The sequence below is a fragment of the Anarhichas minor genome, unplaced genomic scaffold (genome assembly GCF_050575085.1).
Source record: "Anarhichas minor isolate MPS153535 unplaced genomic scaffold, ASM5057508v1 ptg000058l, whole genome shotgun sequence".
NCBI lineage: Eukaryota > Metazoa > Chordata > Actinopteri > Perciformes > Anarhichadidae > Anarhichas > Anarhichas minor.
Genome location: NW_027466504.1, coordinates 2,863,202 through 2,876,476, shown reverse-complemented (window position 1 = coordinate 2,876,476; position 13,275 = coordinate 2,863,202). Strand labels below are relative to the sequence as shown.

Genomic DNA, 13,275 nt, shown 5'->3' with positions numbered 1-13,275 from the left:
AACAAATTAATTATTAAGACTTGTTGGTCAGACAAAACAAGACTTTTGTAGACTTTTGAAGACTTTGGAAGACATCACCTTGGGCTTGGGGAAATAGTAATGGCCTTATTTTTCCTTTTTAACTTTTCCTGACATTTTAAAGACAAAACAATTCATCAATAGACCTAGAAATAATCCACCAGTTGCCTAATGAAAATAACTCTTAGTTGCAGCCATCACCTCCTGTAAGTGCTAAAGTCAGTTAAACATCAAAAACATTCTAACTCCTCCAAATAATTTGTAACTTTTAGCCTATATCTTCAATCTGCCTGGGTCGGTTAAATCCGTATTTTTTGTCCGAAATTGTCATACGTTTAAAAAATAAATATGACCTCAACGTTGTGTCAATCGCGTTTACACACCGACTCCGAAAGTTTCGGTCATCATTAAAGTTTTCAAAACAGGTTGGATTTTTCTGTGATTCTTTTACATCTGTCAGTTGTTTGACCCCTCAGAGCCACCATACATCCTGAATGGCATCCAATCAGCTGATTTATTTGTCTTCCAGTACAAAGCACTTTATGACAAACAAAGTAAAGAATACAGAGATGCGGAATTTAAAGATAGATTGTGGAAGGTGATTGCAAACAGCTTTGAATATAACAAAGGATATGTACGAAAGATTAAACTGTAGTGATTGCACTCCATAGCTGAACGATAGCTTCATGTTAAAGTCATTAGTTCATGAGCCCCATTTAAGACTAGCGCTATCCATTGCACCTACATAATAAAAATCAGTTTTGTCTCATATTGTGAATTTTCGCAGAGAATAGAAAAATTATAGGCTGTGGACTCAGCCACAGAATGCACACAAACAATTTCACCGCATCATAAGAGTCTAGTTATTGCCTTTTTATTTTAAAAACTGCTACATTCACCTAAATTGATCTGAGTCTCTTTTTTTAAGATTGCAATTATTTATTATTATTGTGGGAACATGTTCATGAAATTGATAGCACGCGTTGCCAGTCGCTGGATCCTTAGAACTCCAGTGTGAGAGTCTGAGAGAGGAGAATGAACAGTCTGCAACAAATGTATAGGGCAAACTTTCAAGTCAGCAATGCTGGAACTATTTGCTCTCCTGCTGGCAAACAAACACACAGACTAACAAAGAGAAACAGACCCTGTCTTACACACACACACACACACACACACACACACACTCACACACACACACACACACACACACACAAAGGGATGCAGCAGAGGTTTTATATAGTTCAGGCTAAAGTATATTAATGAAGTTTTATCAATAATGCAAAAATTTATTTTTAAATCAAAGCGTATCTTATCGTCATATCAGAAGTAGATGACGTTTACCCAATACAAGGTCAATATTACACACATGGACTGCCAAATTCATACAGTGAACTATCTCTGTGTCACACAGCAACATACCTGCCTACACACATACACACACACACACGCTAGTGCCTGGTGGGATTGTTCAATCAGATTATACACTGGGGTGTTATAAAGGCGGGAGATGAAAGAATAACAGTGGAGATAGTGAGAGTTACAGAACCCAATGGATGCTAAAGCCTAAAAACAAACACGGTCAGTATCATCCCCACAACAGCGCTCTGACACTGACATGCTGCTATCTGCTAAAAAGGAAGGGGGGGGGGGGGGGGGGGGGGGACCTTGTTATCCCTGTTGGGATCAGACTAAGAATACCCTCCCTATGTTAGCTGTCCCTGGTCAGGTTTCATATGGGGAGGAAAAACCAAGTGCCACAGTGTTTCCCTCCTGTTCAGTTTGGAAGATGCTGTAAGAAAGTTAACGCCAACACTATAAAAAAGAAGCACGTGTTTGTTTCTACAAACAAACCTCCAAGAAAATATAAAATCAAGCTGAAAAAGACCCCATCAATAATGTTCTAAATAAGAATAGACAGATGGTTAGGGCTACAGTGTTTTGTGAAACCCTGTGATTAAGGCCAGACACCCCAAACTGTAACTTAATAGCCATGAAAACTTCCCAAGTTGATTACTTTTATTAATTAAGACAATTATTTTTTAATTGAGTTTTCTTAAAATGGATGTTTGAAAATGAGGCATTATCTTATTTTAATACATTTCCATAACAGAAATCTGAACATTTGGATAAGGTTTAAAATATTTGTTTAATTTTGTTGATATGAGTGAAAGGTTCTCTTTTCACTCCATAAATCCGAAAATTCACAATTTTTTTTTTTTTGGGGAATAGATTGTTGTGTAAATCAGGCTATGAATGATATATCGACAAACCCCTGTGTAAAAACCTTCAGATTTTGAAAACTTTTGAAGACATGTATTGTAAAATTCCATACATTTTGAAGACACAACCGGTGAATCGGGTAAAAAAAATTAGCTAATAGATATCAACATGAAACTTTCCCAGTTGATTAGTTACATTAAAGACAATAATCATTTGTACGTTTTCTGAAAACGTATGTTAAACATTGAGGTGCCCATCTGACGCTAACTTTTGGTGAATTCAACAACTTGTTGAATGTGTATTTTGGAAGTTTTCTTTCTAGTGAAGAGAAGACATGTTATGGAAGTAAAATATCCCAAAATATCAAAAGTGACCAGTGCATGGAAAAGCAATAGTTTTGCCCCTTAAAATCCATCCAGGACAAGTTTAAAACTGTCTTCCGACCAGAGTCCTGGAAACATATTTTCAGCTCCAAAACCCACAAAGCTAAGCACTGGAATTAGGCCATCATCTAAATTAGTATACTACACTTATTTCATTAATGTAAGACCATCTGCAGTAGATAAAACAGGGCCCCAATGATACGGGGGCCTACTCCAGCCGTGGTAATGAATTCTTAATTTATGAGACACACAATGAATTTGATTTGGAGATTCAGCGCCACCAACACACACACACTGATCAAGTATTACAGGAACGGTTGTTAAATTTGATCAATGTCATACTTCAATATAGCAATGTCACAAAGTGTTGGTATTTACAATAACCATGATGTTTAAAAATTAAAAATTGTTAGCATGTTTATAATACACATAATGTAGTGTGTAAATAATCCAGTGTCTCTTTAATAATTTCATATATACAGATGGCTACAGGCTCTCTCCACCTCCCTGCACTCGTATTTTGAGTGTAATTCCTTTGCCCAAAAAGAAGCAAAACTCACAATAAACAAAGTTAAAGATACATTTGTTTGATGGTATTATTCGTTTATTCTCATATTCTATAGATATCGCGTTATTATTGTTGTCATGAATTCTTTTGGCCATGATAATTGTGTAGTGAGCATCTGATATTGTGACAGCCCTAGTTTTATACTGTGAGCACTAGGCTGGAAATCAAATTCCATTCACCTGCATTGTATTGACAGATATCTAGCTATCCACTTATTGTTGGATTTGTATTTATATAATGGCTATGTCAGGTAAAGTATCCACAAATGTGAAGACATGTAAACACCTCCAATCACTAGCATATAATTTGAATGCTTCTGTGGACATACCAAGAAGACAGTGATGGATAGCTGACCACATACAGCTGACTAACAAACAAGCTGACATTATGTAAACACTAAATGAATCATCAACGGTGTATTGGCGAAAAGACTACAACCGGAGCCCTGTGAGATTGGCAGGGGCTGCGTGTACACAGCAGTATTTAGCAGCGGTGGTTAGCATAGTTAGCATTACTAATAGCTCACCTGCTATAGGCTGGCACCACAGGCTGTATGTAAGAAGTGGACGTAGTCACCGTGACGTCACCTATTGGTTTGCGGACTGCTGTTTTGAAGCCTCAGGGGTGCCATTTTGGCCATCACCATCTTGGTTTTTGGCCTTCTCCATCATGTTTTTTTTGCAACCAGACACAAGAGGGTTGAGCACAACCAAATGCTGAATAAGACATTTATTTTTTTTTTTTTTTTGTGTTAATACTATTTTCATAAACTGAAAACAATGTGAAATGGTAAAAGTTCTTAGACAAAAACACAAACTTCTCCCAAACCGGACATCGCCGTTGCAGTGACCTATCAATCACAGTAAGCCCCGCCCTCAAACATACCCAGCTTTATTGTTTATTTAATAATAATAATAATAATAATACATTTTATTTATAGAGCGATTTTCAGAGTACTCAAAGACACTTTACATTAAAATCATCATGTATAAAAGCTCTAAATGGGACCATAATTTACTAAATGAACATCTGCTGTATTGAAGAAGACTTTAAACTAGCAACTGAGAACATAAACCCATGATTACGATGTTTACTGAGGGAATAAGTCAAGACGAAAGTAGGGTCATTTTCTCATAGACTTCCATACAATCTGACCTCTTTTTGCAACCGTAAGACTCGCCTCCTGCTGGTCATTGTAGAGAATGCAAGATTAAGGAACTTAAATCAACTATCAATCTCATGTCTTTGTGTTAAGAACAGAGCTGGAGTCAAGGTGAAGGCATGGTTAGTCTAGCTTAGCATAACACTGGAAGCAGGGGGAAAGAGCTAGCCTGGCTCTGTGTTAAAAAATACACCCACAAACAGCTCTAAAGCTCTCTGAATAGATAATGTCTTTTGTTGGTATTGCACATTTTTGCAAACCATGTGATAATTTGAATGACAACATTTCTGAACCAAAAAAGGAACATGTTTCATATCAGCCTTGTATCACGCTTACAGAAACGCGTAATGCCACACAGTTAACATTGTGACGCAATGACATTACTGCAACACTTTCTCAGAGTGAATGCAAAAAATTCCACAATCAACATATCCGTGGTTTGCAGAAATGCATGATAACAACATGTCTCCCTGGCGACTGGGCTACTTATTTGTTCAAGTCGTCCACAAACAGATAGCATTTCTTGTCCAACAACAATTGGAGCAGTGACTGTGTGCTGCTGCCTGAAGAAGGCTATTGTCATCACAGTTACTTTGCCAAATTTTGCACCATCTTGCCTGACTGTACAGAGACCAAAAGCCCGTGCTCAAAAGCCATAAAGTTCTGCAGGGGTGACATATTTTTATAGGCCAACCCCAGAATTCAGCATCACACCGGTTCCCTTGACAAAAAGCCAATGAGGTTCTTTCATTGGATTTTGGATTAGTGCAGAAAATAATAACATCTGTGGCAAACAAAACTTTTATGATGCTCACACGTTTTGCTCAGCAAAATAAGCTTCACAAACGATCACCACTTTTATGATATTTGAATTGGGAATGCAATCGCCAGAAGTAAAAAACTAATGTTAGTCGGCGTGATGACTTTTGTTGTCTTAACTAGTGACTTTTTTAAAGACATTTAAAAGCATCAAAATTCTCAAGAGGGTTATGATGTACTTTATTCATCAAGCAGTAGTCAGGAACTAATTGGAAAGTAACATACTATAAATATCTACTTCAATAATATCGATTATCCCCTATTTAGTTTTGTTTGTTTTCAAACAGTTTTAGCCTCTTTTTCTGGAAAAGCACATTGACATATTACATATTACATATGAAAAAAGGAAATCCCGAAAACACAATTCTTTTAGAGCAGCAAGTGCACAAAGGAGCCCAACAGAAAACACACACATTGAACTGATTTGTGCCTTTGAATGAGTATGAATGATTTGTGCACATAAATGGACAGGACACAGCATTAAATGTGTCGTATTAAATCGCTAAATGACTATTCGTTTCAGGTGTTGCTGGTCCAAAACGTATCTTTGATATACCTTTAGCATATGTTAAAATGTTAACTTTGTTTAATGCTGTGTTTTCCACACAAATGGACCCAAAACAAGGGTGTACCAAACAAGAGTTTAATATCAGTATTTTAATGTACATTTATTACACATTTTTAATAAATATTCCATCCTTAAAATTATTTTACACATCCCAAATAAAAATATATTTATATATGTATAAAAAAAACAACAGACATTCAGGGGGCAACGAAAACACAAGAGGGTGTAGGAGGGGGGGGGGGGGGGGGGGGGGTAGTGGGTGTGTCGGGGGTTCCTCACACACTGCATTTTGTACACTTCAGAAGCACAGTCACAGCGGGAAACCCTGCGATTATCAAACATAGCTGCCACATCGTTCCACCGTGTGAAAAAAGATACAGTCGGGACACTCCGAACACTGCAGTGTCGCAGCAACACACGGCATGTTCCTGGCAATGCGGTAAATCAGGGCCCTTCAAGTCTCCTTGAGCAGCAGGCGAGAGTCCAAAAAAAAGACTCCAGTGGTCATAAAGAAATGGAAAAAAACACAACGCACACTATACTAAGATGTCCCAACAAGTCAGACAATTAGTTATGTGCATCTGAAAACAAACCTGGTAACACGTTCTATGTCTATAATGCCTTCTAAAAATACCTGTTTTAATAATGTTTTATAATCTGCTTATAACACTGAATAATTCTAGTTATAAGCTCTCTTAAGTATTCATAATGCTTATAGTCAGAATAATTATAAAGCATTCATAATGACTTATAAGGTGAAGTATCATAATATTTCACAATTACTTTTTTCAAAGGATAATAGTGTATTATAATTTCCATAGTTGTAATACATTAGAACATTTTTATAATTTTTACGACACATTAAAATATTTGTTATAGTACATTATAAGTTACTCTAAGTGGTCATTGTTTTTATTTAAGCAAAGGGGAAAAATATCATTAAATCTACGCAACACACAACATATTGTAAAATGATTTCTCACTTTACATAAAGCAAACAGTGACCACTTAGATTATCATATTATAATGCATTATAACAGTGATAATAGGTGCTTATAACTATCATCTTATATATAAGCAGATAACAACGCATTAAGTATGTTTATAATGCGTTATAAACATGGTCATAGAAAGTGTTACCTCAAACAGTTTTTTTTTTTTTTTTTACACAGGTCAGTACTATGTCTGGAGTACAAAAATAGATTCCTCATGGTTTCATCTATGGGGGGGGGGGGTGCAGGCTGCTGGGTGATTCGGTCAGTCCCGTAAGTCTCTCTCTCTCTTTCTCTCTCTCCTCCATCTCCCGGCATCCTCAGCGCTCTGACGAGTAGCGCGTGCGCTTAGTCCTTTGCCTGAAGGGGTAGTGGACGAAGTCGAACGGGCGTTGGTGGCTCGTGTGGGCGGGCTGCTGCCCCTTGGGCAGCCGCTTCATGAAGTGGACCTCGCGCTGGTGCTGGCGTGTCCGCGAGCCCTTCCGCGGCCGCCCGCGCCGGGTGAAGGCCATGTACCAGCTCTCGTAGCGGCCGTTGCGCAGCGCCGTGTAGTTGTTCTCCAGCACGATCTCGGTGAAGATGCAATCGCGGCCGTGTCCGTTATTCTGCGCGGGGAAAAACACAAGATACGCGGTTAGTGGGAAGATTTACAGATGGGGAAAAATATTGCATGTATAAAGGCCTCCCTGTGCAGCACACACACACACACAAACACACACACAGCCCTCCCCCCTTGTGTATGCGGCATATGCTACAGTCATTACAGATCAGAGAGAGGGGGGATGACAGTAAGCAATGACTCTTCTTCCCCCTCCAGCAAACATCCAGCGGCCCTTTGCGGGTCAGTAGCTGGATCCTCCAGCCATAAAGCCCCCCACCCCCCCCCCCAAAAGTGTCACTTTCACCCCCTCCTGTTTGATCTCCTGTTGCATTTGTGGTTTAAACTTAACCGAGCGGGTCTGCTTGAAATTGAATGACAATCGATGGATCCTGACACACCTTCCTCCAGGGCCCACTTCATGTGTTCAGTTATGGGCCCCACACAAGACGCCAATGTGCAGCTCGGGGTGGACGAGACGCCCGAACAAAAACAGCTAGGAGGGGGGGAAAGTGAGTTCCGGTTGGCAAGTGTCAAAGGTACAGTAAGGGTCAGCTGAAACAGCTCTTGACTTGGACGGGCAGTGCCGGCCTACTGTAACGAGCTGTGTGTCAAAAATAGTCGAAAAAGACACTCTGTGTTCATTCTCTCTCCCTCTCTCTCTTTCTTGGATTCACACACACAAACACACACACACTACTGGGGCCAGGACAGGCTGTGACTGGGCCGGTAGCTCGGGCAGATGGTGTGCGAGGCAGGGTGCTGGGTGGGTGGAGGGGTTAGTGTGTGTGTGTGTATGTATGTGAGTGTGTGTGTGTGTGGGGGGGGGGGGGGGGGTGCTGGCAGCTCTGTTTATTAGCCGTCACAGTGAGATAGCCCGAGCCTCAAACAGACACACCTACACACTCACATGACAGCAACGAATACACATCCGGTACTAAACTAAACCCTAACCAAGAAGCGCATGCTTATATATACAGTATAACTATCATTAAACTAGAGGAAATCACCATACATAATCTTGCACGTCATCTTTTCTGAAAGGTTCATTTTCTAGAAAATTGAGAACTTCGAGGGGCTTTGAGAATGTCAGTTTCGACGCAAGAGGATGAACCCACACAGAGTATAAAAGATCCAAAACGTTTGCTCGTCACAATTCCGTGCCATCTCATGTCCGTGCGAGGAGCTTTTTGCGGAACATATAATGGAGGCTTGTCGTCGTCCGCGGAAGCGTACCGCTTTGTGTGTGAAAGCTCCGTCGGCACCGTTGCCGTCGTTTGCGCTGTTAGCGCCGTTAGCTGCAAGCCGTCGGCTCAGCTGCTTGGAGGCAATAGATTCGATCTAACTTTTGCGTGTAGCACCTTAAAAGTTGTGAGTCTAAACAAAAGCAATGCCCCCAGTGGTTTTGAAGATATGGTCTGAAGGTTGGAATTATTTTTGAATAATCTTATCGTCAACAAATCCCATATAAAACTATGTCTCTGTCTCTATACTTTCTGACCTGTCTGTGGCTCCTACTGTCGACGTCAATCTTTAAAAACACTTCTCCCAAAATATATTCCAAGGTTATGGCATGGAGCACCGGAGCTAATGACACACCAAAGACTAACGGACGATTTTGAATTCTCCGCTCTCAACAGTTTGCCTTTTTACAAAACAGAAGTCCACCGGAGAGAACTCTTGCCTTCTGCTGCTCGAGATCGACTTTTCTTCTCACCTTGCCGATGAGCTTCCCCCTCTTGTTCATGCAGATGTAGAAGCCCGTCTCGGCTCCCTTGATGCGCACTCGGCTCCCGAACGTGTCCGTCTCCACGATGAGTTTAGCTAAAGGGATCGAAACAAAAAGAAGAATTTTGTTAGCAACCCGAGCCGAGAGCAGGACGCTCTGTAAAAAAGGGTTGACGTGCCCCTTTTCCTGATATTCTATAAAACATTAAAAACCTGAATGAATGGCTCAACAGCGTGCACACGCTGGACATAAAAGCATGCAACACACGCAGAAATGCTTCAGTGCGTTTCCAAGCATGCATACTCTCTCTGCTTACACACACACACCAGAACCCGTGGGACTGTTCCTGGGGATTTTGTGCGAGCTGAAGTTCTTGCAGAATGATAAAACCACGTGTCTCCCAATTCTTTGAAAGCTAAAGAGGAGCGAGCCTGGCAGGCCCATTGAGAATTCCTCTTCGAATAAATCTGCGTTGACCTCACACGTAAAGCTTCATATTTATATTTCCCCGAGACATACTGAAAGACATGCGGACGGTTCACAGAGCAAGGACTTTGTGGAAAGTTTTTTTGTTTTAACGTTCATATCATAACTTTTGACAGATGCAGCGATGTTACATTGTCGTCGATGTTTCTCCAGAAACATTAAGATACCTTTTCTAACCCACGCCGCCTCGTATAAAAGTGTGTCCATGGCATCAACCTCCAGGGTCACTGGGGTCATCCACCCACTGACTAACTACACGACGTCCGAGAATTACAGCTGTGGCTAGAACTGGCAGCTTCAGCCGAGCCGAGTCTGAGTCAAAGACAGACGTGGGAGGCTTTCTTTCCCGTTACGCACTTTTTCTCTCGTTGAATTCCTCCAGGTGACATGAATAGCTCACGTTCTCCTTTTGAGGACGCACAATGTGACATGATCGCAACGACTACAATTTGATTCCCCAGTGCAGCAAATGCATCATTTTGAATATAGGTATTCTAGTGAACTGTAACAAAAAAAGTGTAGGCTGAAGCGGCTGCAAAGCTCAGCGAGGCCCAGTTTGGTTCAGACCGGACGGAATGGGGTTGGAGGTGGAGGGTTGGAGTGTGTGTGTGTGTGTGAGAGGGGGGTGGGGGTGGGGGGGGGGGGGCAGGAAATGTTCGGAAGGTAGAGAACTGAGATGCCTTCTAATGGCTCTTCCAGACCGGGTGGGATCTCTGGAGGATCACCTTCAGCACTGCCTACAATCCGGCGGACGGTTTCTGTGAGCTCGGAGTTAACAGAAACTTTCGATCACAAAGACCACCTCAGTCAGTGAACTGTTTTGTTTAAAGGTAGAGGCTTCACATAATGCGGATGATAAGGGAGGGGATCAACTTTGGCGTTTTGAAACCAGACGGAAATGGGAACCAATTCTAATCCCTTCTCTCCTTGTTTATGCCGATTCACACTTGTTTATGAAAGAAATACAAATTAAATATGCAACAAAGATTTAGTTATTTCATCTCATTTTCACATCTCAGATTTTTTTTTTAATGCTTCAGCCCTTCTGCACAAGTTTCATGTAGAATATTGGCCTCAAGCCAAGTCAGAAAAAAATAATTCTGGGAATAATTTCAATCACAGAGCAAAATCGAAATTAATACTGGTGACTTAAAAAAAACAAAAAAGTAGAATAATAAGATTTTTTTTAAATATCTTTAAATAAAAACGGAATTGTAAAACGATATGTGCAGGCCAGCGGAGATAAAATGTGATGAGGGGAGATTAAAAAAAAATGCATGGCGACATTTAATCTAACCCGAATTTAAATTGCACGAGTAGTCTACTATGGACAATTAAAGATGTATATGGCGTAAATGGAAAATAAACATGACATGTATCCAGATAATTCATTGCATTTGGGCTGAACATATATAGAAAAAATAAAGAAAATGTAATTATTTGAATCTATAAAAAAAAGAATCTATGGGATCCACTTTAATATTTAAAAGAACTCGGCGGGTTATAGAGGAGGATATTTGGCGCCGTTGGGCACCACAGAAAGGAAGCTTGTGTCTCTACTGATATTTAGGGTGTTTTTCTCTTACCGTGCACGTCCCCGTCGTCGGCCATGGCGTTGATCTTCTTGTTGGGCAGGACCTGCACATGCTTGCCGCTGGTCCGGCTGTACAGCTGGTAGACCCGGATCAACCTGCGGCTCACGCGGTCCGTCACTTTGCTCTGCTCGCTTACATGCTGCGTGAAATTAGGCGGGGACTGATTGGTTACCTGTCAGAAATTAGATGTCACCACAATCATCAGTATGTGTTCATTCGTCTTTTTAGTTTTTTTATTATTATTTATGTATTTTTCTGATATAAAAAATAAAATCGGGTTCGGGTTACTGTAGGGAATCACAGAGAGGAGAGATATCCTAACGCAAAAACAGCTTGTTGTTGTTTACCTCCCCCGAGTGACAAGTGTAACAACTTCCAGGAGCGCTGCTGCCAAAATTAAATTAACGGCTTCCAAAACAGACGCTCGGTGTGATTACAGGTTGTGCGCATGAGGAGAGAATGCGCGCCGCAGCGCGCGGGGCCACTTTTAACTTCATACATCTGAGTTTGGATCTCCCTGTCAGTGACGGAATGACTCGCTGCTGACTGAAAACACTGGATCCCCGTGCTTACTTTTGAACCCAATGACATTTTTTTTTTCCCCAAGTGTTTCCCCTCTGCCTCTCGTCTGTGCCACCGCGTCCCGTGCCAGGCCCGGTGTGTGTTAATCAGCAAACCATGCCAAGCGGGTCGCGCGCCCTCCCCAGCAGCCATCCGATATCGTTGTTATCACATAATGTTGCGATGAACCCCTCACCTTTTTACCCCTGCGCCGTGCGTCGCGCGCTTCGATCACCATATGCGTTTTTCTTAGATTCCCACGTGATATAATCCGCATTTTAACGCTCAATATAAAATAAAACAATAAAATAATGACAAAGAAATGTAAGGAAGTGACATACCTCAGCGTAGTAGCAGAATGCAAACAAGTGTAGACACCTGCAAAGAAGGAGAAGACAAGTTAAGTTAGTTTGGGAGCTGCGCGGAGGAGCCGTGTGTAAAGAGATGAAGGTGCAGGGGAGGATAGAGGCACTCACAGATAGCTGAGTTTGGATGCGATAGGTCGCATGTTGGATGGAGGTTCAAAAAAAGGCTCTTCCAGTAAATTCTCACCAGGGCTGCGAAGTCCAGCCGACCTCGTTGCAAGTCAAAAACTCAAGTCCAAATATTTCACCGAAATCCACAACACAAAAAGAAGAAGAATAAAAAAACGGTCAGAGAGGGGCTCATGCATGCGCAGCGAGCACACTCCTCGTCAAAAAAAAGTCCATAACTGGCTCAAGTAGCAGTGATTACTGAATGAAGGCTACGCAAAGTCTAAGTGCACTTGCAGAAGCGGAGCTGTGCGTTGAAGTTTTTTTTTTTGGAAAAGCGCTGCAGGATTTTGTTCCCCTATATTTATACATATATATTCATGTTAACAAACAAGTTGGTCCCGGGCTGTCAGACTATTCCTCGTGGTTTGTAATCCTCTGCGGCCCTCAGGTGCGGGTGTGTGTGTGCGTGTGTGTGTGTGTGTGAGATCCCGTGCGTATAGAGGAGACTCGGGCTGCCTTCAGTGCTCTATTCTGCTGCTGCTGCTTCTTCGCTCGCTTGTGACTGCAGGGGCTGGAGGTTGCTTCTCTCTCTCTCTCTCTCTCTCTCTCTCTCTCTCTCTCTCTCTCTCTCTCTCTCTCTCTCTCTCTCTCTCTCTCTCTCTCTCTCTCTCTCTCTCCTCCCATCCCACACAGCGCTGCCGTGCCTGTCGGTCGGTCGCACTCTATACGCAACCCCCCGGTTAAAAAACGGCAGGGCGATCTTGCTGAGAACAAGCCCCCCCCTCCCTTTTTCCCCTTTGCGGACAAAAGCACTCTCCCCTCCCTAACCCCCCCCCCCTTGATTTAAAACATCTCTCTACCTGAGGAGCTTGGTAAGAGGGGGGAGAAAGAGGCGAGGAGGAGCCTGGGCTACCACCACAAGTCTGTATATATATATATGAAGGAATATATATATATATATATAAATATACATATTTTTTAAATATATATATATATATATATATATTTATTATTGCCTCTCATAAATATATTAGTGATGATCGGTAACCCGGTGACCTTCTGCTCATCCCTCCTCTATCCTGAGTGCCAGTGACTGTTTT

General features: G+C 41.6%; 1 protein-coding gene across 2 annotated transcripts; it reads right to left on the bottom strand.

Moving 5' to 3' along the window:
• Window positions 1–7,050: 7,050 nt before the first annotated feature.
• fgf8a (fibroblast growth factor 8a) lies at window positions 7,051–12,465 on the bottom strand. 2 transcript variants are annotated; one of them, XM_076077018.1, is made up of 5 exons: window positions 12,176–12,465; window positions 12,041–12,077; window positions 11,130–11,310; window positions 9,046–9,152; window positions 7,051–7,335 (listed from the first exon to the last, which is right to left on the bottom strand). In XM_076077018.1, exons 1-5 carry the CDS (start codon window positions 12,205–12,207, stop codon window positions 7,051–7,053), a joined length of 642 nt encoding a protein of 213 aa, XP_075933133.1. In that variant the 5' UTR covers window positions 12,208–12,465. The 2 variants fall into 2 exon arrangements, with proteins under 2 accessions (XP_075933133.1, XP_075933134.1); XM_076077019.1 differs by having other exon boundaries at window positions 11,130–11,277.
• Window positions 12,466–13,275: the final 810 nt, after the last annotated feature.

What these genes read in the sequence shown, in the direction of transcription:
- fgf8a (XM_076077018.1), bottom strand. Translation starts at nt 12,207, where the DNA reads ATGCGACCTATCGCATCCAAACTCAGCTATCT. An exon ending in CATTCTGCTACTACGCTGAG is followed by an intron (nt 11,311 to 12,040) that starts GTATGTCACTTC and finishes AATTTCTGACAG; the next exon opens with GTAACCAATCAGTCCCCGCC. An exon ending in GGGGGAAGCTCATCGGCAAG is followed by an intron (nt 7,336 to 9,045) that starts GTGAGAAGAAAA and finishes TTCCCCGCGCAG; the next exon opens with AATAACGGACACGGCCGCGA.